This window comes from Lissotriton vulgaris, chromosome 4_1, assembly GCF_964263255.1.
Source record: "Lissotriton vulgaris chromosome 4_1, aLisVul1.2, whole genome shotgun sequence".
Lineage (NCBI taxonomy): Eukaryota > Metazoa > Chordata > Amphibia > Caudata > Salamandridae > Lissotriton > Lissotriton vulgaris.
Genome location: NC_141691.1, coordinates 695120283 through 695145898, shown reverse-complemented (window position 1 = coordinate 695145898; position 25616 = coordinate 695120283). Strand labels below are relative to the sequence as shown.

The 25616-nt window shown below is 43.8% G+C and overlaps 1 protein-coding gene across 1 annotated transcript in view; it reads left to right on the top strand.

Moving 5' to 3' along the window:
* ABCA13 (ATP binding cassette subfamily A member 13) overlaps positions 1-25616 on the top strand; it is a 2590787-nt gene that overhangs the window by 1060004 nt on the left and 1505167 nt on the right. Inside the window, exon 29 of the mRNA XM_086964984.1 lies at positions 24960-25117. Coding sequence (XP_086821110.1) covers positions 24960-25117 — 158 coding nt within the window. The remainder of the gene's footprint in view (positions 1-24959; positions 25118-25616) is intronic.

Here is a 25616-nt window from a genome sequence, read left to right as displayed (position 1 = left end):
TCTTTCTCTTCAATTACCCTAGGTAAGCCAAACTGAAAATATCACCTTTGGTGTGAGATGGAAATAAACAGTTCAATTATATAGAACTTACTGAAGGTGGGTTCTGTTCACTTTCACAAACTAGTTGCCTCATAACCAAAACACCTTTGGTGGTTATATAGTGTAATGGTCTAACCCGATCTTGCACGTTATTGAGCAACTGTAACTTAAAGTTCACTTTTATATATCCTTCTTATTATATTCATGTACCAGGTCCAGGCATGCTTATCGATAAGCAACCAATTTCTTACTAACATTCCTTCTATACAGAGAAAATATTGAATATTCCGGACTAGGGATTGTACAAACATGGCTACTTGTTTTGTTAACACTCCTAGGACATTACCCTAAAGGACAAATAGGAAATGTTATATTGAACACCAGCCCTAATATTACAGCCCTCATTATGACGTCGGTCGGAGTTGCCTCCGCCTGACATCTTTGTGGATTGGGGACTGACTGACCTCATGTTGTGGTCGGAAACATCAGTATTTCAATGGGAGTGTGTGCGTTGAGCTGAAACCGCCAGCAGCACAAGCTCCCATTGAAAAATGTATGTTTTTAAACATCTCTGCACCGTGTGGCAGGCACCTCACGGTGCAGGGATGTTTAGGGCGGCACCATAGGTGCTCCCCAGGCCAAATGTGCAAGGCCAGGAGGGCCCTGCTATGGGGCTCCCAAAAGTCAGTTTCCGACAGCCAATCCATGTTGGAAAGGCTGACATGGATTGGCTGTCGGAAAGCGGCATCATAATCCTGACGGTGGAAACACCGGCCTTAAGGGATTGTGAGAGTTTTCCGACTGCCGACAGGTTCCTTCAGTCCATTGGAACTGCGTCAAATTCCCCGGCTGGTTTAAACTCTGACCACCGTCATCATAATACAGAGGTTGGACTTTAATCCTATAATGTAGTTAGGAAAGCCTCCGGCCATTTGTCTTTGCATGACCTGGATATTTTGGCAACACATTTTTCAGCTGATACATTCTGATATTGAGACTTCAAGCTTCTCGTCTACTATTTCCTCTCCTGTTCTCCCTCTTTCTCTTCTCCTCTTGTCGGAAGCAGGCCTCAGCTAGGCCTACTAGTGCAAGGGGCTCCCCCTTCTCTGCACGGAGTCCTCAGACCATAGGAAGAAGTTGGCAATGGAACTGGAAAGCACAAAAGCAAAGTTTATTAAACCTTTTAAGGTGGTACTACAGTCTACACAACACCCTTCAGTATTGTATAGAGTAGCACACCAAACTAAAGCACATGGCCCCTTTTATACACAGTGAGGGGGCTCAAAAGAAGGCGGTACAGAATACAAGAGCAGTTTTATGACCATACAAGGACATTTTGGAAAGCACGATCGATAAGTGGGCGGAGTTAACAGTCTTCGGAAACTAGTAAACACATTCCTATCTGGAACTAATTAGTAACAGCCGCAGACCCTACTGGGCAAGTCTGGGCATGCTGGAAGTGGGGGATGCTAAATATAGCCTGTTGCTGGGCAGACTTCAGGCGCAGTTAACAAGGAGGTAGGACAAAGCACTTGATGAGCACATGGCGATGTATGGCATACAAAATGGCCGCTACGAATACAAGGTGGAGTAGGTTCATTTGCTACGATAATGGTCAAATACAGCATATCTTCTGCTAATGCTTAACCCAATCACCGTTGATTTACAACAGACGACCCTTTCAGCATTAGCAGAAGACATTCGACTTCCTGGGATAAGCTAGATACTCATCCCTTATATCAATAATCATCATATCAGCTATCTCCTTGTTCAAGTTATTCTGCATTTTAACTTCTGCAATATTTATTTTGGTCGGTATGCAAGCAGTAATACACATAGAACATATCATCGGACTACACACTGGATACACCTACAACAAGTGAAGACTATTGCAAATAATATACATAGAGCAGTCAGTACTTTCCAGCCCCAGGCAGAAATTAGAGTCCAAAGCCTCCCTGTAAAAGTCCACATACTGGAGGCCTGCAGCGATTTTATGAAGTTTATTAATCGCTTTATACACTGATGGTGTGTGATCTGGAATGAACACACAGCAACTACTACCTATAATGCGACATGCACCACCTCTATCTGCTAGCGTGACATCCAGAACCATTCGGTTCTGTAAAGCGACAATTCTAGCAATTTGCAATTCTTCGGTGAGGTTTTCTAGAGCTGCAGCTGTTTGATCTGTAACAGCTTCTACAACTCTAGTTAATCGTCACACTTTTATGCTATTTAATGCAGCACCCACAAAAAAAGAACAATCCTAAATTAAAATCTATATATTGTTGTAGGCTAGTATCTGTTTGGTCTATATTATCAGTATTCAAGGTCCTCTTATATCTATTTACAGTAATATTGTTGAACAATTTAAGATTTCGATGATACAATGGAGGTGTCAGAAATACAAGGTGCAACAAAAATGATACATAACAGATTCCTGTCCACCCAGCTGGCAATCGATAATATCCACGATTCCCACACACAAAATAGGTGTTATGTGAAGTTAAAAAAGTACTATTATTCAAACCATCTATATTCAAAACAGTAATACAATCGCTAATACCAACAGGAATAAGTCCAATGCTCTGTACACCTAATTCGGCTCGTGTTTGAGTAACAGAAATAACAAAATGTTCAGCATTAACGGAGTCTCTTGTGTTGGTGAAGATATATGGCGTTGAAATATTGTCAGGTCGATATTCCTCCCACTCTCATTTAGTTCCATTCGCTTGGGGATACCCATCTTTGTCTTGATGAAACTCTTTATTCAACCGGAAACGCAGTCTGCCCACTGTAGGCTTCCTAGTCTCAAAAAGCAAAGTATACTAGGCTCGACAGGAGCCATTATGCGAAAAAGGGAGAGGTATAAACGGTGTACCTCCTTTCTTTTGATGTGCAGGCATCATCCCACAAATCCAACAGTTCGTGGCATTCGTAGCAATGTGGGTACGATGTAACATCTGAATAAAAGTGTTATTGAGGTAAGATTGTCAATGCTTCAATTCTTGATATGGGAGCGTAAAGAAATAGTGCTCCTCTGGTGTCGGTGTAGTAACAACAAACAACTCAAGAGCAGGAGTTGTCTCCTCAACAGACCATGTTATCATTGCCCTAATCACCAGGACAACAATAAACCCTACAGCGCAAAAAATCTTCTTCTTTTCAATTTTAATCAAAGCACAAAACAATTCTTCCTGAAACTAAAGTAGTTGTCAGAGCTCTTACCCCTGGGTAGCCATTGATTTCTTCACCACAGGCCAAGACGGGTGTCACTATTCTAATGCAGGGCTGATCCCCCCCCTTGCCACATCGGATCTCTGTTTCACTGACCCAGGGAATGCTCAGACAACTTTCACAAGAGCTGCAGACTTTTCTCTCGGTCTCAAATTATATCTCTTTGCTCCAGGGACTGTCTGGTCCGGGAAGAACTCCTCAGATCCGTCAGGTGTCACAGCATGGCCTTTCTCCGCAGTCAGAACCTCTCGATGGTCGGTCAACACAGCAGGCTCCCCCAAAGTAGGAAGTACTCGCCGACAATGGGTGCTGTGAATCCAATTTTTCCGGTTCGTGACTCGAACTGCTGTCCTCGTGGCAAGTAGCACTTGCTCTCGCCCACGCCACCTTGGCTCCAAACTGCTCGATCTCTCAAAGGACTTCAGGAGAACGAAATCACCAGGTCGGAGATTGTGGCCCTCACCTGTGGATATATCAGGAAGTGCTTCTCGAACCTGTTGATAAATAGAAACCAAGTTATGAGTTAACTGTGCCAAATAGTCATTCATTAAGACACAAGGAACATCATACACAGAACTTGGTTTAGGAATTCCCCAGATATTCATAGGCCTTCCAAACAAGATCTCATAAGGTGTGAGACCTATTCAAGAATGATGCACTGATTTAATATACAACAATGCCAGTGGCAAGGCATCTGGCCAAGTCAGAGAAGTAGAAGCCTGTATCTTGGCTAATTTCACCTTCAGATTAGCATTGTATCTTTCCACCAATCCTGCTGATTGTGGGTGGAACACTGCATGAAACTTCTGTTTGATCCCTAATCCTTTCAGGACATACTTGATAACGTCCCCTATAAAATGAGGTCCGTTATCACTCTACAAAAATCTACAAACACCATAGCGAGGGAAGAATTCCTTCAAAAGTACCTTTGCTGTAGTAATTGCAGTATTGTCCTTTGTGGGGTGTGCCTCAATCCATTTACTGAAGGCACATACCACCACCAGGACATACTTCAGATTATTACAGCGATCAAACTGAATATAATCCATCTGCAATACTTCAAAAGGTGCAGTTGGTGTAACAAATCCTCCTGCTGGAGTTCGTGTCCCATTTCCAGGATTGAATTGTAGGCAGATCATGCAGGACTGTACTACTTTACCGTCCCCCACAATCTATGCCCGCCTTTCCCTCAGGACTCGCCGAACAATTAGCGTCAATCACTATGAAATACCCTCATACCATCCTTATTGGAGATTTTAATCTGTGGTTTGACAACTTGGACACTGACATCCAAGCTAGAGAATTGTTTGATTTACTCACCGACATCAATATGACCCAATTCATACAGTCTTCCACTCATGAGAAAGGCCACCATCTTGACCAACTATGGTCGCATAATCTCCTTCTATCATCTATCCTGATTCAGCCCTGTATTTGGTCAGATCACCATTTTGTTTATTTTTCCCTTCAAGTAAGGAGACAACATCAGACTCCTCCTCAGCCTGGTGGGGAGACTCGCAAATGGGGGGCGATAGATCTTTCTGCTTTTCTGGACACTTTGGCCTCTACACTGCCACCATTTGACGACATGGGGGACGTAGATGATATCTATGAGGCGCTATTCTTGTGGATCCAAAGTGCTGCCAATATTCATGCCCCGAGTGTAAAATTCTCCCGCTCACGCGACAAAGAGGCTCACAAATGGTTCTCTGCGGACCTCAAACAACTCAAACTAGAGGTCAGACAAAAAGAGAGAATTTGGCGCAGAAATTATCTTCCACAAGATAAAGAGGTCTACTGCCTGAGCCGCCGTCTCTACCAAAAAACCATCCTTAAGAGGAAGACCGATTATTTTTCAGGCATAATTCTGAAATCCCAGAATCAAACTAAAGACATCTTTAGAATAGTGAACGACCTCTGTAACGATGAGCGCACGTCACTACCTATCGCACAATCTCAAGCTTTATGTGATGATTTGAATAACTACTTTATTAACAAAATCATTACAATCAAACAAAGTATACCACCACACCCTGCCAGTAACATCACTGAGGACGCATACATGAATCCAGAGATCTTAGATCACATTCCCCCGATTGACTCCAAACAATTGTCGGAACTTCTTCAACGGATCAAATCAGGGTCACCTAATGATATTTGTCCCCCTTCTATCTTTAGAGAATTAGGCCTATCCCTCCCACATGCACTCCTGCCTATTCTCAATGAATCCCTCAGACTAGGCAGAGTCCCCACAGATTTTAAAAAAGCCCTCCTTATACCTTTGGTAAAAAAACAAGGGAAGGATCCTTCGGATCTTACAAACTACAGACCTATCTCCCTGTTGCCCTACCTTTCAAAGGTGCTGGAGGCTCATGTTTCTAAGAGTGTCTCTAATTTCATCGAGACCACCAACTACTTGGAGCCTAATCAATCGGGGTTCCGCCCGGGTCACTCAACAGAGGCGGTGATCCTGGCGGTTCAGGACAACCTTAGAGCCAATGCGGATGTCGATACACACCAAGCCCTGGTGCTGCTTGACCTTTCGGCTGCGTTCGACACGGTTGACTATGACATCTTGCTCAACCGTGTCGAACAGGCCGGCCTGAGAGGACCAGCGTTGAGCTGGATCACATCCTTTATCGAGGGCCGGACTCAGGCAATTCAACTGGGCAGCTTTATAGGCACTAGGCATACGTCCACCTGTGGAGTCCCACAGGGGTCGTCATTATCCTCCTTATTATTTAATCTTTATCTCCGCCCTCTTCTTTATTCCCTTAAGAAGTTTAAAGTCACGGTGTTCAACTACGCGGACGACTTACAGCTAATATTTCATCTGAACATCCCTGATGCTGTGTCCGAATTTCAGAACACCATGAAACACATCCAATGCTGGATGAACGAAAACCATCTAAAACTCAACCCGGGCAAAACAGAACTACTTTTGCCCGGGAACAGTTTATCCAGCTGGAGTGTTAACTTCTGGCCAGCAGACCTGGGCATCCCCCCGTAAGGTCCACTGCTGTAAAGAGCCTAGGTATCACGCTCCACACGGACCTGTCCTGAAAAACCCAGGTGGGCGCCGTGGTCTCAGCAAGCTTTTTCCAAATGAGGAAAATAAAAAAAATTGCTCACCTCCTCACTCAGTCTGCCTTAATCCAGGTTACTATTGCCTTGGTCATGTCCCGCCTGGACTATTCCAACAGCGTCTACCTGGGACTTCCAGTGGGCCTGTCAAAGAGACTTCAACTAGTCCAGAATCAGGCGGCTAGACTCATTTTACAACAGCCAAAATGGTCTTCTATTAAACCAGGACTAGAAAAGCTACACTGGCTTCCAATTTCCCAGCGCATAGCCTTTAAAGCAGGTTTTATCACCTTCAAGGCCACACAAGATAAAGGCCCTGCCTTTATTCGCAGTCTGGTTTCTAAATATATTCCCACCAGAAGCCTGCGCTCTGCTCAAAAATCCCTACTGGAGGTGTCTCGCTTTAAAAGGAAGCGACAGGGAGGCTGCTGCTTTCGCCATCTAGCAGCCTCACTTTGGAACTCCATCCCCTTACCGATTAGGCAGAGTAAGGATTTACTCACCTTTCGTAAGGGACTAAAAACCTGGCTGTTCTCTCAAGCCTACCATTAGCCATTGTTAGGTCAGTGTTGTGTTAGACGGATTCTTCACTTTCCCTATAGCGCCATGAAGCCCACGGGCGTACGAGCGCTTTATAAATTGATTTTAACATAACATAACATACTCTCTTAGCTGTGCTAGCAATTTCTAGATGCTCCCAAACTTGTGTAAGCAATTTCACTATTGCTAAAGCTCCAACATGTGTTAGCCCATGTGCCATCTGAACCATAGGTGGTACAAAAGCTATAGGCAACTTCCATCTATCCATCTGTTTGTTTTGCCAACATTCTTGATCATCCACCTCTCCATCCTTGGACCATTGCTCTCGTTCTTTGTCAGAAGCGGTCCTCTGTATCTCTAATACTTCCTTCCTAGCATCATGCCACCGCTCAGCTTGTGACTTCACTACATACATAGAAGTAGTGTCAGGCTGCATCGCAGTCTCACATGCCACTCAATCTACAAAAGTATTTCCTTGCCCCACCTTATCAGTCACTTTCTTGTGCGCACTACTTTTCACTACAGCTATCTTCTTTGGATATGTTAATGCAGTCAGAAGACTATGCACTAGTTCTCCGTGCATTATCTGCATCCTGTGTGATGTCAGAAAACCTCTTTCCTTCCAGAGCAGGCCAAAATCATGCGCCACTCCAAAAGCATAGCGGCTATCTGTATAAATGTTCACACGCAAACCTGTACTAAGCTCACATGCTCGTGTCAAAGCTATTAGTTCCGCTGCTTGAGCTGACTTCTGTGGTATGCGAGCTGTCTCCACTATTATGTGAAGCGTAGTAATTGCATATGCGGCTGAAGTTGTGCCATCCGGTAACTTCAGACAAGACCCATCAACCCACAATTCTCCATCTACATCTGGAAGGGGCGTTTCTTGCAAATCAATATGACCCTTTGTCTGTTCCTCAGTCAAGAAAATACAATCATGTGTTTCTTGCGCCTCAGGCCAAGTCGCCGGAAATGGCAACAACGTGGCTGGGTTTATGCAAATCTCTTCAGTGTAATATGAGGAGCTAACAGCGTCAACTCATATCCTGTCAGACGAGCGCTAGTTAAGTGCTGCATCTTTGTTTGATTCAAAAGGGCATCAACAGCATGGGGTACCAGCACCAACAGCTTATGTGATAAGACTATCCCTTCACTCTGGCGTATTGACACAGCTGTGGCTGCAACTGAACGAAAACATCCAGGCAACGCTCGAGCAACAGGATCAAGTACTGCTGAAAAATATGCACAAGGGTGTTGCTTATCACCATGTGTCTGTAGTAAAACTGACAATGCACATCCATCTCTCTCGTGCACGTACAATGTAAAGAGCTTTGTGTAATCTGGAGTACCTAACACTGGTGCTGAACAAAGGGCTTGTCGTAACTGTCGAAAAGCATTCTCACATTCATCTATCCGGGGAAGGGGTATTGGAGTATCTTTTGTCAAAAGTGCTAACAAAGGTTTAGCAATGTATGAAAATCCCAATATCCATTGCCTACAAAAAGAAGTAAGACCTAAAAATGCTCGAACCTCTTTCTGTGTAGAAGGTACTGGTGTGTCTAAAATTGCCTGAATGCGATCTGATGTGAGTGCACGCCCCTCCTTAGACAAAAGGTGACCTAAGTAGGTTACCTTTGGTCTACAATACTGCAATTTGTTTTTCGATACTTTATGATGATGTGAAGCAAGGAAAGAAAGCAAAGACAGGGTACACTTTTCACATTGTTCAGGGGTATCGGCTGCCAACAAAATATCATCAACATATTGTATGAGCGCCACACCTTCGGGTAGAACAAAAGAATCAAGTTGTCTTTTCAATACTTGGCTGTAAATACTAGGACTCTCAGTATAGCCTTGAGGAACTCTACAAAATCTATACGATTGATTATTCAAAGTGAAACCAAACAGATATCGGTTATCAGGATGAATAGGGATCGAAAAGAAGGCGTTCATTCAAGTCTATAACCGAGAACGTGGTTGCAGTAGGTAGAAATAAAGTAAGAAGTGTCGTGATGTCAGAAACCACTGGATATTGCGGCACCACTATCTTATTCACCTCCCGTAGGTCAATTATAAAACGATAAATCCTAGTATCAGTATCTTTCTTCAAAATTGGGAGGATCGGACTGTTACAAACGTTAAATGGAACTTCTTCAACAACCCCAACTTCAATAAGATCTTGTACAATTCATGAAAGTGCTTCCTCACCCTCCTGTGAAATTTGATATTGAGGCAAACGTGGCAACACAGCTCCCTCCTTTACACTAATATGCACTGGTGGAATAACCATCTGTCCCACATCATTGTCTGAAGTAGCCCACAAAGTTTTAGGTAGGGAGGCTAATGCAGTATCCTCTTTAGCAATGCAAACTCTGTCCGTTACTGGATAATTGTCATTCAAAATCGCACACACTCCTTCAGGGGAACATCTGATTGTGGCTCTGAAATACTAAAGCATATCAAGACCCACAATAATGTCTGGTGTATTTGGGGAGAGCAAAAACGGGCACAGAGTTTCAAACTTATCAACATGAAATGCAAGTGGTTGTGACAATGGGCTAAGGGAAGCTGTTCCAACGAACCCTATCGATGTAATCGTTAAGCAAGACAGGGGAGCCCTCGGAACCAATTGTTTAGACAAAGCGCTACGAGTAGCTCCTGTATCAACCAGAAACTGATCAGTAGAACCCAAAACATGTGCTGTAACATAAGGACCCCTCTGATCTACTGGAACTTCAACTGATTCCTTACCCCATCATACGCAATCCTATGCAAAAGCAGAATCATTCAAATCAGGCTGCACATAATCAGACATCTGGTATTGGTTGCTCCTATCAAAAGTATTGAACCCATTCTGTACCCGCACATTAGAATCAAACCTAGCGCGATCATTCGTAGTGCCTCTGGGTCCTAAATTTCTCACGCGATTTCTCATTGGTCCTCGGCCACGGACATAGCGCTGTGAGCGCAACAACGGACACTCATCTGCCCAATGACCAAATTTCCTACAATACGCGCATTGATCAACAGCCAAATTCGAACGAGTGTAAGAGGAACCATAAAATTCTCGTCCGCCTCTATCGTTACCTCTAGGAGGTGGACCATAAACCTGAGATAACATAACCTTTGTTTTCAATTCTTTAGACTTTTTATCCTCGCTACCCTTCGCTTCCAATACCTGACGCTCGTAATATTGAGCCATCGGTAGGAGGGATGCCGGAGAAGAGGTAGTCCAAGAGATTTCACTAGCTTTCAAGCGGCTAGCCACTCCTGGTAATAGATTCGTAACATACTTATCTACGAACAAATTTCGGCACGTATCGTCCATTAGCGACTGGCCACTAAAATCATGAAAGGCTTCCTCGAAACGCGTAAAGAAATCTGAAACTGATTCATCTGCCTTTTGCTTACAAGATGCTAAAATAGTCCAATCAATCTTTTTACGGGGAATAATCGTTTTTAACTTAGTTAATATTGCACCGGGAAGATCTAAAATCAACTGACATGGCTTTTTCGCTGGTTCCCTATCCTCATCTACCCTCTCTATCTCCTTCCATAATGCCCCATACGCTGCACGATCATCAACTTTACGCACGGATCTCCACATATCAGGCGGCAATATTAGCTCAAAAAATAAATCAATATCAGCTAATGTCATGGTACAAGAATTTATGGCTCCCTCAACTTCCTCATAGAAAGCGGCTTGATTTTTACACGGATCAGGCAATGCAGCTTTAAGTGACATAACATCTGACCTTTTCCAGGGAGTATACACCCAATTATAAATAAAATAACCTTTAGCATCTACAGAAAACTTATAGTCACTTGTACCCGTTCCCTTAGGAGGAACATATAAAGGCGCGGCCTCTCGCATAGGCTTTGCATGCACTATTGCGGTCTTATCTGTTCCAAAGATAGATGATTGTTTCCCGTCGACCGATCTCGTCCGTCCATCTGCTTTAGCTTTCCGTTTCTCCTCCCGTAGACAATGCGCCTCAGTTCGAAGTTTAAACAGCAGCCTGATCGTATCAGTCACCTGGGGGAGAGTAAAAAGACCTTTACGCAGTTGCTTACAATCGGTTGCTACATCATCAGGTTCGAGAATGTCAGAAACGTTTCGGAACATTTCAACGACTTCTTCTGCAAAATGCTCAGTAAAATATATTTGCTCTCTCTCTTGCCATCCCTTTAAAGTATCTAAGATACTAGAAACAGCAACAATATCCTGATGTGCCTGACGGGCGATCTTTCTAAGTTCGGCCGCGCGATCGGTTGACATCATGGAGCGGGTATCAGGTTTAGTTTTATCTGCTCCGCAATCCTCATCTTCGTCAGATGGAGCGGACGGAACGGCATACGGAGGCGGAGGACGATCTAACAATGAAAAATCATCTTGTGGTTTATTAAGGACAGGATAACGAGGTTGTTGAACAGCATATTGGCCAGATATCTGTAATATGCGCTCCTTCTCCTGTCTCTCTTCCAATTCTTTCATCTCTTTCTTCCTTAATTCTTGCGCTTTTTCATACACATTCTTCCGTTGTTCTTTCTCAATCAGCGCTTGCTCACGTTTCTCACGCTCACCTACTTCTTTCACCCACAATGGTACACTCTCAAACATGTCTTGTCTAGATTTTTGCTTGAACATACACTGTTCCATATACTCAATCTTTTGCATATCAAACAACCCATACTTTGGCCAACGTAAATCAGGATCCTTTCGCGTGTAATCCTCCACAATGTGCTGTACATTATAGAAGAAAGACCATATTTCAAATACATATCTCTATGAGGCGTCCCCTCTGGGGGAGCCGGCTGAGATTCCTCAAGACTTAACCGGTTATTTCCACAAAAGCAGCACATCCTACGAAGTGCGCTAAAAGCAGGCATGCCAAAAATGGTGCAAAATATGCAGTATTATAATCAAAGTAGCACTTAAAGTATCTGTAATACGTTGTGCCGTTCAAATCAAAATCGCATTTTAGAGAAAAATCTCTTCATTACCTGCCTATATGTGTTGCAAAGCATATATTTCACTTACACATACAAATCATGACTAGTCATACCAAACCAAAATTTCCACAGCAAGCGTATCCTAAAACTGCCTTGCCAATCCCAGGCTTCCAAAACCCACAGGAAGTACCGTACAACGGTTCTTACCAATCACAGGGCGTCCAGATTCCAACTGCCAAGTTCTAAATTCGACCAAACGGCCACTGCACGGCAAGCCAACAGAAGAGATCTCAGTCGAGGACCGGCACCACCTGGATGATCAGATCGGAAAGAAAGGAAAAAACGCCTTGGATGCCAAGACTCGGGTCTCTTCTGGCAGTGATCACGTCCGCGGCGAGATTGCAATCCTTCGTCACGACCACTCCTTCGGGCATCCGAGTCGCCGATGAGCCCCACTTGTCGGGTGCCAATTTGTCAGAAGCAGGCCTCAGCTAGGCCTACTAGTTCAAGGGGTGCGCCCTTCTCTGCACGGAGTCCTCAGACCATAGGAAGAAGTTGGCAATGAAACTGGAAATACAAAAGCAAAGTTTATTAAACCTTTAAAGGTGGTACTACAGTCCACACAACACCCTTCAGTATTGTATAGAGTAGCACACCAAACTAAAGCACATGGCCCCTTTTATACACAATGAGGGGGCTCAAAAGAAGGCGGTACAGAATACAAGAGCAGTTTTATGACCATACAAGGACATTTTGGAAAGCACAATCGATAAGTGGGCGGAGTTAACAGTCTTCGGAAACTAGTAAACACATTCCTATCTGGAACTAATTAGTAACAGCCGCAGACCCTACTAGGCATGTCTGGGCATGCTGGAAGTGGGGGATGCTAAATATAGCCTGTTGCTGGGCAGACTTCAGGCGCAGTTAACAAGGAGGTAGGACAAAGCACATGATGAGCACATGGCGATGTATGGCATACAAAATGGCGGCTACGAATACAAGATGGAGTCGGTTCATTTGCTACGATAATGGTCAAATACAGCATTTCTTCTGCTAATGCTTAACCCGATCGCCGTTGATTTACAACACTCTTTGCAGTTTTCCTTCAAGTGACTATTTGTTTCTCCTTATCTGGCGAGTTCCTGTCATGCGGACAAGTGAAATCTGCTGGTTTCTCCTACCGTTTACATATTCAGCTGGCATATGATTGATGTCCATGTCCAATATGTTCTCTCACCGTGGAAACATTTAGGTTTATTAAACATTTCTATGCTATTTTTAGTCAACAGTTGGGAAGAATTAAAAGAAGGAAATATAATGAAATAATAAAAGTATTGAACATAAAAAAAAATTGAAAGATTATACTGCATTGACTTAATAATAATTGTAGAACCATACTTAAAGAGCACAATAAGAATTTTGACAGCCAAACAAGAGTGACATTCGAGAGGTCAGGAGAGTCAAAATCAACAAAAAGCATTGCCGCCAGACTCGCTGAAATCTATAGAGACTCCCATGCTCTTTGCTGCATGATGTTCGAACATTGAGCAGCACAGAACTCCTGCCACCATTTCTAAAAGGAAGGTGTGAGTATTATCTTCCAGGTTCTGGCCACAATAGTACTGGCTAATAAAATTGTGAATTCCATAACGTTTCCCACGCCTCCTCCATAAAAACAAACTATATCGAAATGTGTGTCAATTCCTTAGACAGGAACGCACGGAAATCTCTCAGAACAGCTGTCAATTAGTTCAGACTGAAGTTGGCCTAGACTTGGGCTCCTCGTAGAGTTTTCCAGCACAATGATATTATACATCCCATATGGAGACATTCAATACCTTAAAAGGAATCATTATGTTCAACCCATATTCAAACCCTTATGCAATATTGCTTTTGCAGATTCTTGTCCAACACCCAGGTGTTGCAGGATGATAGCATTACGCAAAGGGCTACTAGCCTGAGTGATTATCAACAACTCTGGAGTTTGAATTTGGGCCAGTGGCCTTATAGTTGGGACATAATTTTGCTGGCCATCAAATGGTCCCAAACATAGTCTCCCAGGAGGCATAACAATGCAAAATATACAGAAGAGCTCTTCCAAATCGACTCATTCTGTAGTTGATGTATGAGGTCTAGGCTGAATTAAATAATAATATCAGAAGCCCACTGCCTTGATGGACCTATTGACTCTAACTCCATATTGTGTGTTATATCACAGGTGGGCTGACGCCCTTGGTGGCATCACTCAGCTCCTTTCATTCCTATGAGCGCCTGCCCATTCTACAGCAAGCCCCATCTTCAGAAAAGAGGTCAGTTCGAACAGTAAAAAAGGTAAAAACCAAGGGGAAAATTAGATCCCACCTGCTTGCTTATGACAACATAAACTTGTACCAGCCAGCCATCATTCTCTTTCCTCAGTGTCAGGCAGCAGCATACTTTTACACCAATTCAGCAAGACTGCAATAATGGTAGGTGTTTTCCATATGAATGATGAGTGTGAAAACCAAATGACATTACTAAAGAGCTTGGGTGACTTTTTTTTTTCGTTTAGAAAGCTTTATTGAGCAAGATAAACAAAGTAAAACATTAGTATAGAATCACAATCAATAAAGGGAAAAGGCATTATATAATAAGAAAGTGAAATATAAAAGGAGCAAAAACCCCAAAAGGGGGAATATAAACAATATACTAAGGTAAAAAGCTTTTTTTTGTTGTTGAAATTTTATGGAAATGGAACAGGAAAGATAAAGGGGAAAAGGTAAGAAAAGGAAAAAGGAGAGAAAGAAAGGCGAGAAGAAAAGGGGAAAGAAAGTGGGAGGATAGGAAAGAAGGGAGGAAAAGTAGAAAAAGAAGAAGAGGCATATTAGGGTAGAGCGTCTGGAAAGAAAGTCAGTTAAGGGTAACCATAACAGATCTCTTTTGATTAAAAGGGAGGTAGTTGTAGCATATGCACGATCAAGTCTGTGATGATGACATAATAAATTCCACCAGGCAGTAGAAGATATCTTTGAAGTGTCTTTCCAGTTAGATGTGATAATCTGCAAAGAAATAGCTATAAACAAATCTATAAAGTTGCGAACATTGCGTGGAACACTCCAAATAGGAGAGGAACCACCTAGAAAAATATGTACAATATCAAAGGTATGATTTGAGTTAAGAATTTCATTCAGCTTGCACCATATATGTTGCCAAAGGGAAGCTACCAAGGGACATTGAAATAACATATGAAACAAAGTGCCATCAGGGTGAGAGCATGACCAACAATGGCTAGAATCTAGGACCTTGAACTTCAAAAGGTCATGTGGAGTAAAAAAAAAAGTCTATTATAAAAGAAAAAAAGGGTCTGAGTGGTGCTAGCGGAACGAGAAACTGTGTGGATTTTAGACCAGATAGACTCCCAAATAGGAAAGGAAAAATCTTGTGCTACATCCTTTTCCCATGCAAGTTCAGATTTGGATTTGGGGCGATCAGGAATAGGTCGGGAGAGGATCCTATAAATGGCAGCTGCTTTGAGTGGGGAAGTGAAAACTAAAGGAGTGGAGTCAGTTGGGACAACATCAGATAAGGTGGCATGAAATGAGGAGAGTGTAGTTAGAGCTGTGGTGAGCTCAGAAAATTGAGATGAATGAGTGTTAGAAATATGAGATGAGGTGCAAAGAGTGGGTAAATCCAGTACAGGACCATCGACAAGGAACTCATCCAGATACATAATGCCCTTGTCAATCCATTCCTTCTAGAAGAGGGCCTTGTTATTGATCTTTAGGGAAGAGTTATACCATAACGGGGTAAGGGAGTGTAAGTGCGCCTGAGAAAATGTAGAGCGAAACAATGAAAGAGAAAGCGCCCTAGAGAGCTTGAAGATGGAAGAAAGAAAACGTTTAGGGGGTTGAGACAAATGAATAGCAGCAGAAAAGGGGAAAGGTGATAATTGGGCTTTCTCTAAAGCACTCCAGGCAGTGGGAAAAAGGGGAGGTGAATCTGCGAGAAAAGGCCAAATTTGTTTTAAAGTGAAGGAAGAATGAAAGCGCACAATGTTGGGAAAATTTACACCACCAAGTTGCTTTGGCTGTTGAAGGCGAGAGAGGGATAACCTGGGTTTGCGGTTATTCCAAAGGAAACGAGTGAGAACACGATTAATCTGAGTGAAAAAATAAGCCGGAAGAGAAATAGGCAACATAGAAAGGTAAAAGTTGATTATAGGGAGAAGCATCATTTTAACAGTCGCCAGACGACCCCACCACAATAGGAATAAAGGGGACCATTTCTCTATTAGAGTATCAAGCTTGGAGATAATGTCTTTAAGATTAATCTTAACAGAATATTTAATGGACGAGGAATATAAAATACCTAAACATTTAATACTAATAAGGCTCCATGCAAAGCCGGAGCCATGAAACATATGAGGAAGACAGAACTTATTTAGGGGTAATACTTCAGATTTATCTATATTTAACTTATAACCGGAAACAGAAGAATATTCCGCGAGTAAAGAAAAGAGCGCTGGTAGAGAAGTAGCAGGATTGGACATATATAGTAAAATATCATCAGCATAGGTTGTGATCATGATGTCTAATGATTTATAAACAAAACCGGTATAAGAGGTAGAAAGACGAATCTTCTCAAGGAGGGGTTCTAATGCTAAAATGAAAAGAAGGGGAGACAAGGGGCAGCCTTGTCGAGTACCCCTGTGTAAAGGAAAATAAGAAGACTGAGAACCATTGACCCAAATGGACGTGGAAGGGGAGGAATATAATAACTGTATGAGTTTAATGATATGAGGGCTAAATCCATGCCAACGAAGAGCCCCAAACATAAAGTCCCAATTAACCCTATCAAAAGCTTTCTCAGCGTCAAGAGTGATAACTGCAAGAGGAGTTGTCATTTTGGAAGCAAGATGAATAATATTAAGGAGAGCTCTAGAATTATCTGTGATTGATCTACCCTTAACAAAGCCTGACTGGTAAACATTAATGAGGTCTGGGACAAAAGTAGATAGACGAGAAGCTAAAATTTGGGCATAGATTTTACAATCAGTATTGATTAGGGAAATGGTTCGGTAATTCTTACAAAGGGAAGAATCTTTATCTTTTTTGGGAAGTAAACAAAGCATGGCCTGGGTAAAGGAGCCTTTAGATTAGCCAGCAGTAAGAAAAGAAGAGATCAAAGAGGAGAGGTGAGGTATCAAACAAGTCTTAAACTGAAAATAAAACCGGATAGTAAAACCATCAGGACCGGGAGATTTGTCTTTGGGTAAGAGAGTAATTGCTTGTAATATCTCTTTCTCAGAGATGGGAGCATCAAGAGAAGAAAGGTCGAGAGTAGAGGAAGAGGATTTGGGTATGTTGAGAAAAAAGGAATCAATTTGAGAAGGGGTCGGGGTAGATTCAGGTGTATATAAAGTAGAATAATATTGAACAAAGCAATTGAGGATCTTATCATCAGTACAATGACGAATCCCAGCAGCATCTGAGATAACAGCTATTTTAGATTTTTGTTTTTTGATTTTAAGGTAATTGGCAAGCCATCTGCCCGCCATACATTTTGGAATTACATTTTAAAAGATGATTACAGGCAGAGTCGCAAGAAAATGTATTGAATTGGAGTTTAGCTTTAATAAGAGAAGAAAGAACCTCAGGAGAATTAGATGTATAGAAAAGGTGTTCAAGGTCTTTGATTTGTTTAAGGATAAGAGACGATTTAGATATGGCCAATTTCTTTTTACGCGAAACAAAATCAATAATGAAGCCCCTAGCTGAAGCCTTAAAAGCATCCCAAACGAAGTGGAATTGAGAGGTAGAATCTAGATTAGTATGAAAAAAATTGTCCATAAAAAGGGTGAATTGTTCAACAAACTGAGGGTCCAAAAGAAGAGAGTTATTGAGCGCCAGCGGCGAGAGCTAGGAAGAGGAGAGGGCAAATGACTGGGGCATGATCGGAAATCAGAATGGAGCCAATTTCAACATTTGTCATGAATTGAAACGTGTTGGGTGAGAAAGATATAGTCAATGCGAGAATGTGAAGCATGAACAGGGGAAAAAAAGGAAAATTCCAAGGTGTCGGGGTGAGAGAGCCTCTAGGAATCAATTAAGCCTCTAGAGGAAATTGCACGATAAAAGGATTTTTGCATTTTGTTAGGAATATACCTGGCCTGGGATTTGCGGTCCAAAAAGAGTCCGCTGGTTACAATCACCTCCAACAATTAACTCAACATTAGTGTGTGAGGAGAGGAACTTAGAGAAATCATTCCAAAAAACAGGATCAGTACCATTTGGACCATAAACATTGCAAAAGGATAAATCAGCATCATTAGCATTGACATCTAAATACAACCATCTACCATTTGAATCAGAAAACTCATTTTTTAACTGAACAGACAACGATTTATGGAACAAAACGAGTATACCATTCTTATTATCAACTGACGGTGAACAGAAAACATCACCCACCCACTGTCTGCGTAAAGAGGAAAGATCTTTTTGCGATAAGTGGGTTTCTCGCAATAGAGCAACTTGGCATTTCAGTCTGGCTAAATGTGATAAAACCTGTTGTTTTTTAAGCGGGTTACGAAGGCCTTTCACATTACAAGAAATGACTCGAAGACCATTCATTTAAAAATAAAAAGGAGAGATAAGAATGAATAACATAATACCAGGAAGGACACAAAAACCCATAGCGCAATGTGAAGAGAGAAGAAAACAATAGAGAATGGAAACAATGAAGAATGAGCACAAAAAAGATGCCTTGAAGAAAAGGAAAGAGAGAGGAGAAGAGACAGTATGTTATGTTATGTTATGTTAGCCTGCATTTATAAAGCGCGCAGTTACTCAGAGTATCCCGGCGGTGCTACCCTGAACCCCCGCCCACCAACACAGCAGGCAAAGCCTCATAAGAATGGGCTCAGAACAATAGTGTTTTTATGCTCTTTTTAAAGACAGCCGGATCAGCAACCTTCCTAAGAGCAAGAGGAAGCTCATTCCAGGCTAGGCCAGCTTTACGGGTGAAAGAGCAGCCACCTAACCTATGGCGCAAAAAACGCGGAGTCTGGATAAGGAGTTGGTCCGAAGACCGCAGAGTCCTAGTAGGGGAATAAAAAGTAAAACGCTTCTGCAGATAGAGTGGGCCCAATCCATACAAGGCCCGTTGGACAATGACCAACATTTTAAATTTCAAACAGGCCTCAACAGGGAGCCAATGAAGGTGGCGGAGATGGACCCGCACGCTCTGCCTGGAAGAGAGGCCCAGTAGGAGCCGAGCAGCCGCGTTTTGGACTACCTGTAACTTTTTTATCAAATAGCCTGGGCAACCAACTAAAAGCGCGTTGGAATAATCCAACCGCGAAAGGATCAACGCCCGGACTACTGTTTCTTTGGCCTCCATTGGCAGAAGGAGGAGGAATTTTCGCAGGGTTTTAAGTATACCAAAACAAGTCCATGTGAGTTTTTTGACATGCGTCGCAAAATTCAGATTTTCCTCAAACCACACCCCCAAGTTTTTTGCAAGGCCCTTGTCTGATTAAGGGGGCGGAAAGTCCGGAGGCCATAGTCTGGTTCTAAAGCCTGCAGGAAATGCCCCAAACAGGAGCACCTCCGACTTCACCTCGTTGCACTTAAGTTGTGCATTGGCCAGCCAGCGAAACACCGCAGAAAGACAACGCTGAGCCATGATGACCGAGTCCTCGCCCCTTCTCCAGGTGAACAATAACTGCGTGTCATCCGCATATGCCATCACCCTAGCCCCTAGTGACTCCGCGAGGTAAACCAGGGGAGTCATAAAGATGTTAAACAAAAGGGGGCTAAGGGAAGAGTCCTGCGGGACATCAGTGGAGAGAGGGGAGGATGACGAGAAAAACGGAGTCAGCCAGACTTGCTGTGACCTGTCCTCCAAAAAGGATTGCAACCAACTCCACGCCGTACCCGTAATGCCGATATCGGCAAGTCGGTTAAGAAGGAGAGAGTGAGGAACCGTGTCGAAAGCCGCCGAGAGATCCAGCATCACCAAGGCTGCTCTCCCGCCGGCATCCAAACAGTCCCTAATAGCCTCAGCCACCTCCAACAGTGCCGACTCTGTGCTGTTGGCAACCCGAAACCCCGATTGCGCAGGATGTAGCGCGCCCGACTTCGCCACATATTTAGCTGTGAAGTGACCACCTTTTCGCAGACCTTGGCCAAGCTAGGCAAAAGAGAAATAGGTCTGTAATTACCAGGAAGCGAGGGGTCGAGAGTGGGCTTCTTGAGTAAGGGCAATAACAAGGCCTGCTTCCAAGCAAGAGGGACATGTGCCTCGTGAAGCGACTGATTAATCAGATTGTTAACTTCCGGGTTAATCGAGTCAGCTAGATCTGCCAGCAACCGAGCCGCGCAAGGGTCTTGGGGGGAACCAGATTTCAGAGCCCCGAGGATTTTGCGGGAGGCCAAGAGGTCGATGGGGCTAAAGGCAGGAAGGGAATAATCCAGATCCTTTGCAACACAAGACCCCCCCAAGGGCAAAACAGGCGTCACATTTTTTGGGAAGGAATCTTGAATATCCCTGATTTTCTCCCTAAAGTGATTGGAAAAAGTGTTTGCCCAAGTAACTGAGGGGGTAGCAACAGCCTCCTGTGCACAAGGAGCCACAAAACTCTGCACAATGGCAAAGATTTCCTTCGCATTATTGTTCGCCCTATCAATGCGAGCGGCAAAATGGGAACGTTTTGCTGAGGAGATGGCAGTGTAGTACACTTTCTGTTTGTCCCTAAGAGCCTGTTTGGCCAAAGGACAATAGCCACTGGCACTCCAAATTCTCTCCAAGACCTTACAAGAGTGTTTGAGATCCTTCAGCTCTGCGGTGAACCAAGGCTTGTAGGGGGTTTCTCTCCCCAACTTACAGGGGCCGGCGGCCGTGAGGCCCACAACGGCATCACTAATCCAGCTTGAAAACGTGGTAGCATATCCGATAAGGTGCCCCCAAGAGTCGGGCGCGAGACCACCAGCTTAGCGCTCAGAAGTGCAGCATCAATCTTCTTGGCCTTCGGGCGCGATGGCAGACTGGTGGGCATTCTCGCAAAGTCGTCCACGAAAAGAATACTGGAAAGTGATGTAACCAGGTGATCGGGAGCGGTTTTTGGACCAGGACCGAGAAGTTGGAACAAATGAGGTCCAAGGTATGACCCCCCTTATGGGTGGGATCACTCACCAATTGGGAGAGCATAGCTAACTGGAGGATATCCCGAAAAGTGGCGGCGTCCGGCGACTCTGCTGAGTCTTAGATGTAAGTTGAGGTCGCCCAGCAAAAGGAATTTGGAAAACCTAAGGGCTCTCTCCGCTATAATGTCACCGCAAGTGTCCAAAAAGACCCCAGCAGGGCCCGGAGGGCGATATAGTAGAGAGCCGCCCAAGGTAAAGTGGGGCGACAATTGCAGACTGAAGTCCAGAGCCTCACAGCCTACCCAATTATTCGATGCTTCCCCCTGAAGGACCCAGCAATCTCTGTACAATATGGCAACAACCCCCCCCTCTCCCCAGTGGGCGGTCAAACCAATGTATTTTATACCCAGCGGGGGTGGCCAAAGTAACTATCGGATTAGAGAATGCATCTAACCAGGTCTCCGTCACAAAAAGGAGATCAAGGTCAGTATCCATAACCAGGTCGGCAATATCAACATGGTGCCATTTGAGAGATCTGGAATTAATAAGACAGGCTTTGAAAATGGCCGTGAGGCAGGTATTAATACACCGTGCCTCCGACCGGAGCTGAATGGAGGGAAGAAAGCTGCAGTCAGGACAAGCCAGAACACTTACATGGTCCGCGGTAAACATGGGATAGGAGGCGCAACATGGGCCTCACAAGGACCTTAATGCTGAGCTGGAATACCGAATTGGTGGACCAATGTGATAAATGGGATCCAAACCGGCAGCATGGCTCGCCCTGAGCCCTGCCTTAGCGCTGACGGGCGCAGACGGGCTTGCCTTAGGCGCGCCTTTGGCGCGCCAACGGCGCGCCCGCTGCGCCAGCCCGCTGCGCCAGCCCGCTGCGCCAGCCCGCTGCGCCAGCCCGCTGCGCGTACGGCCAAGGCACATTAAAATAGGGAGTGGCCAGTGCTAGGGGAATCGCGCAACAACTGGACCACTGACCGCGAATAACGCGAGTCAGGTCCAAGATGGCGGCTACTCAGCCGGAATCGGTGTCCGGAGTGGTGCGAGGCAAAAGGGAGACAAGCCCCGAGCAGGATCAAGCGGCGAAAGGCAGTCTATACAATAAAAGCCCACATCGAGCTGCATATAAAAATAAATGTAAAAGTTCAGGCACTCCCTCCCAAATTCCCGTCCAAACGCTCCCCCCAAATTCCCACAAGCACACACAAAGGAAAATAAAGCAACCAACGAAAGGCAGGTTTAAAAACAGGTCAATGCACTATCACTAGCGCTGGAGGTAAAGAGCTCACGATAGCAGCGTTCATGCGCAGTAGCCCCCCCTAAATAGATTTGCCCAGTGCCAGGGGAATCGCGCAACAACTGGACCGCTGACCGCGAATAACGCGAGTCAGGTCAAAGATGGCCGCTACTCAGCCGGAATCGGTGTCCGGAGTGGTGCGAGGCAAAAGGGAGACAAGCCCCGAGCAGGATCAAGCGCCGAAAGGCAGTCTATACAATAAAAGCCCTCATCGAGCTGCATATAAAAATAAATGTAAAAGTTCAGGCACTCCCGCCCAAATTCCCGTCCAAGCGTTCCTCCCCAAATTCCCACAAGCACACACAAAGGAAAATAAAGCAACCAGCGAAAGGCAGGCTTAAAAACAGGTCAATGCACTATCACTAGCGCTGGAGGTCAGGAGCTCACGATAGAGTAGAGGAGAAGAGAAGTGGGAGTGGGAGAACACGGCTCCCCTGAGAAAAAAAGAGAAGAGAAGGATGGCGGGAAACCAGAAGGGCTTCAGCCATACAAAATAGATAACGTGTAGAGCAATAGAGTGAGAGCGGGAGCAACAGGAAAAGACGACCACACAATAAAATAAGATGTCAGAGGCATGGTCTCAAGAACACTTAATAAGGAATAAAAAAAGAAATAATACAATCAAAGAGGGAGACCAAACATGACGAAAAAACCAACAAATGAAGGAAAACTTACCAAAAATATCTGAAGGGAAGGGCAGCAAACTGGAACGAATAAGACGAACAACAGCACAGAACAGTGAGGGACGCGAACAAAACCAAAACACTTGGAAAAGAGACCTGAAAAACAAGATGAGAGAACAAAAGCACATTATATTAAGGAACAAAAAGACCAAAAGTCATACATCAACAAGAAAAAGACATTAAAACATTAAGAACTGCTATGATCCATGGAATCTTCTTTGTGGGTATCAATGAATTTCCAAAGGTCCGCTGGGTCGTCGAAGCTAAAAGTTCTTTCTTTATAAGTAACCTTGAAAAAGCACGGATGTATGAGACCATATCTTGCATTCATGGAACGAAGCGTGGGTCTCAAATCCAGAAATTCCTTGCGTCGAGCAGCGGTCAGTTTGGAGACATCCTGAGTGAAAAAAAGTTTGTGACCGGACCAAAGAAGCTGCTTATGTTGCTTTGCAGAATGAAGGATGGTCATGAGGTCAGAGTAAAGGAGAAAATACGCAATGATACCAGTAGGTTTCGAAGAGTTGGAAGACGATTTAGGACCAAGACGATGCGCCCTCTGAATATTCACATCAAGGTGTTTGGCAGTCCAGTGATAGGCAGCAGTTGTGTTTTCAAAAATTGGATAATGTCGGACCCCTCCGAATTCTCCGGAACACCGTAAATGCGTAGGTTTTTGCGCCTATTTCGATTTTCCAAATCCTCAGAGGTTTTCTTAGAAGATTCGACTTCCTTAGTAAGGCTAACAACCTTGGCAGCAACATCTTGATCATCACTAATCTGTTGTTCAACGTCCGTTACCCGCTTATCCAGATTGGATCATTTATCATCAAGTCTCTGAAGAGTGGTAGTGGTGTCAGCCATAAAGGGGCGTATAAGGCGTAATTCCTCCATGATATCCTCAAGAGTTACAGGAAGTGGAGATTTAGTTGGTGAGGGAGGATCCTTTTTAAGGCGCTTACCAGGGGCAGCAGAGTCCTTACGCGTACTAGAAGCTGAGCTGGATGCCTTTGGGTGCTCCATCTTGAAAGATGTTGAGAGAAGCAATGGGAAACAAGAAAGGAGGCAACACACAAAATATAAAGGTGAAGAAATGCCTCAAAAAGTCACAGCGCTGAAGCAGAAAGATTTGCAATGAGAGATATGAGGCTTAAAAAGGCAGGCACCAACAGCGAGTAAAGTGCGCACAATGCAGAGTGAAAGGATATGCCTCAAAAATCAGTGACACACTTGAAAAGTTAAGCTGAGGTAAAAAAAAAAGAGGCAAATTCAAGAATACTCCATATCACAGGCGCTGAAAAGCCTCAAGGATCCATCAAAAAAGGCAAATCACAGAAAAAGGAACTCCAAAGGACCAAAATCAGGCATGAAAGGTCGAGTTTGATGAAAAAACGGGTAAAATGAAAAACAAAATGGCGGCCGTAATAAAGAAGTCAGCTTATTTGCATTTTTCAGGAGAAAAAAAGCTGCGCAGATGAAGATAGGCATACCCAAACTGGGAGCAGCATTTCCACCGCCGGAAACAGCCGTTTGCAGCCAAATTCGCTGCCTGGAAACGGGACCTTCGTAGGAGAAGCGCCGCCGAAATCGCGGAGCTCAGGGGGGAGCAGCCATCTTGTCCGCCACTTCGGCCGCCCTCCCAGCTTGGGTGACTTTTGAGGGGAAATAAGTGATTGCCTTGGTATGTGAATAAAAGCTATTAACTCCACTATTTTTCCTATGCTCTAAAAGATAGCGTGTATGCATTGTCTAAATTCTATTCTGAAAACATAAAGAATTAATTAATGTTAACAGTTTCATAGCATTGATTTTGTCTCCATAATGTAAGAGGGGCCAGTGTGGGTTTTTTGCTATATGTAAAGGTGCCTAATGATTAGCTGGATAAATCATTGTCTGATATGCTGCTGTTGTTTTCAAGACTTCAAAAGATTGTGCTTACATTTTCAGGAACTACTACAGTTACAGATTCAAAGGTCAATTTTTTTCTTACTTTAGGACGCACTATAATCTTCACTACCCATCATCTGGACGAGGCAGAAGTGCTCAGCGATCGGATTGCCATCTTGCAGCATGGCCAGTTAAGGTGTTGCGGTTCACCACGCTACCTTAAGGAAAGATATGGACAGGGGCATAGCATCACTCTCACCAGAAAGGTAACATGAAATATAAAATGATCAAAAATGTTTGTAAAATTTGCACTCGGTGACCTTTGCTTTTTCATCTTACAAATTGTTCTAAACATTTAAAGCAATAGCTTACCAGCGACTGACATTTTTCCCTTGGTGAGTGAATGTTTTCTATATAATTATTTAAATATTACAGCATTTAACTATCCAAGAAGTCTGAATGCATGTGATATCGGATACACCACATGTGATAATATACATGACATAGAGTCCACAAAATACTTGACTCAACACATTTCAGATTTTAGGGAAAACAAAGAGATAAATTCTGAAAACCTAAGAAGAAGTCACATTTTTAAGTCTGGTGAACAGATATGTTGATTCTCATGTGCCATAGTGAAGGGGTGTCTGCGTTGTAGGAAGCACAGGCTTTGCGCTGGAAGCAGTTCCTTCTAGAATAAAAACGTTGCCTCAAGGCGTTTCCCACTTTGTATGTGTGCTGTACAATGTGGGGATCTCTAGATTT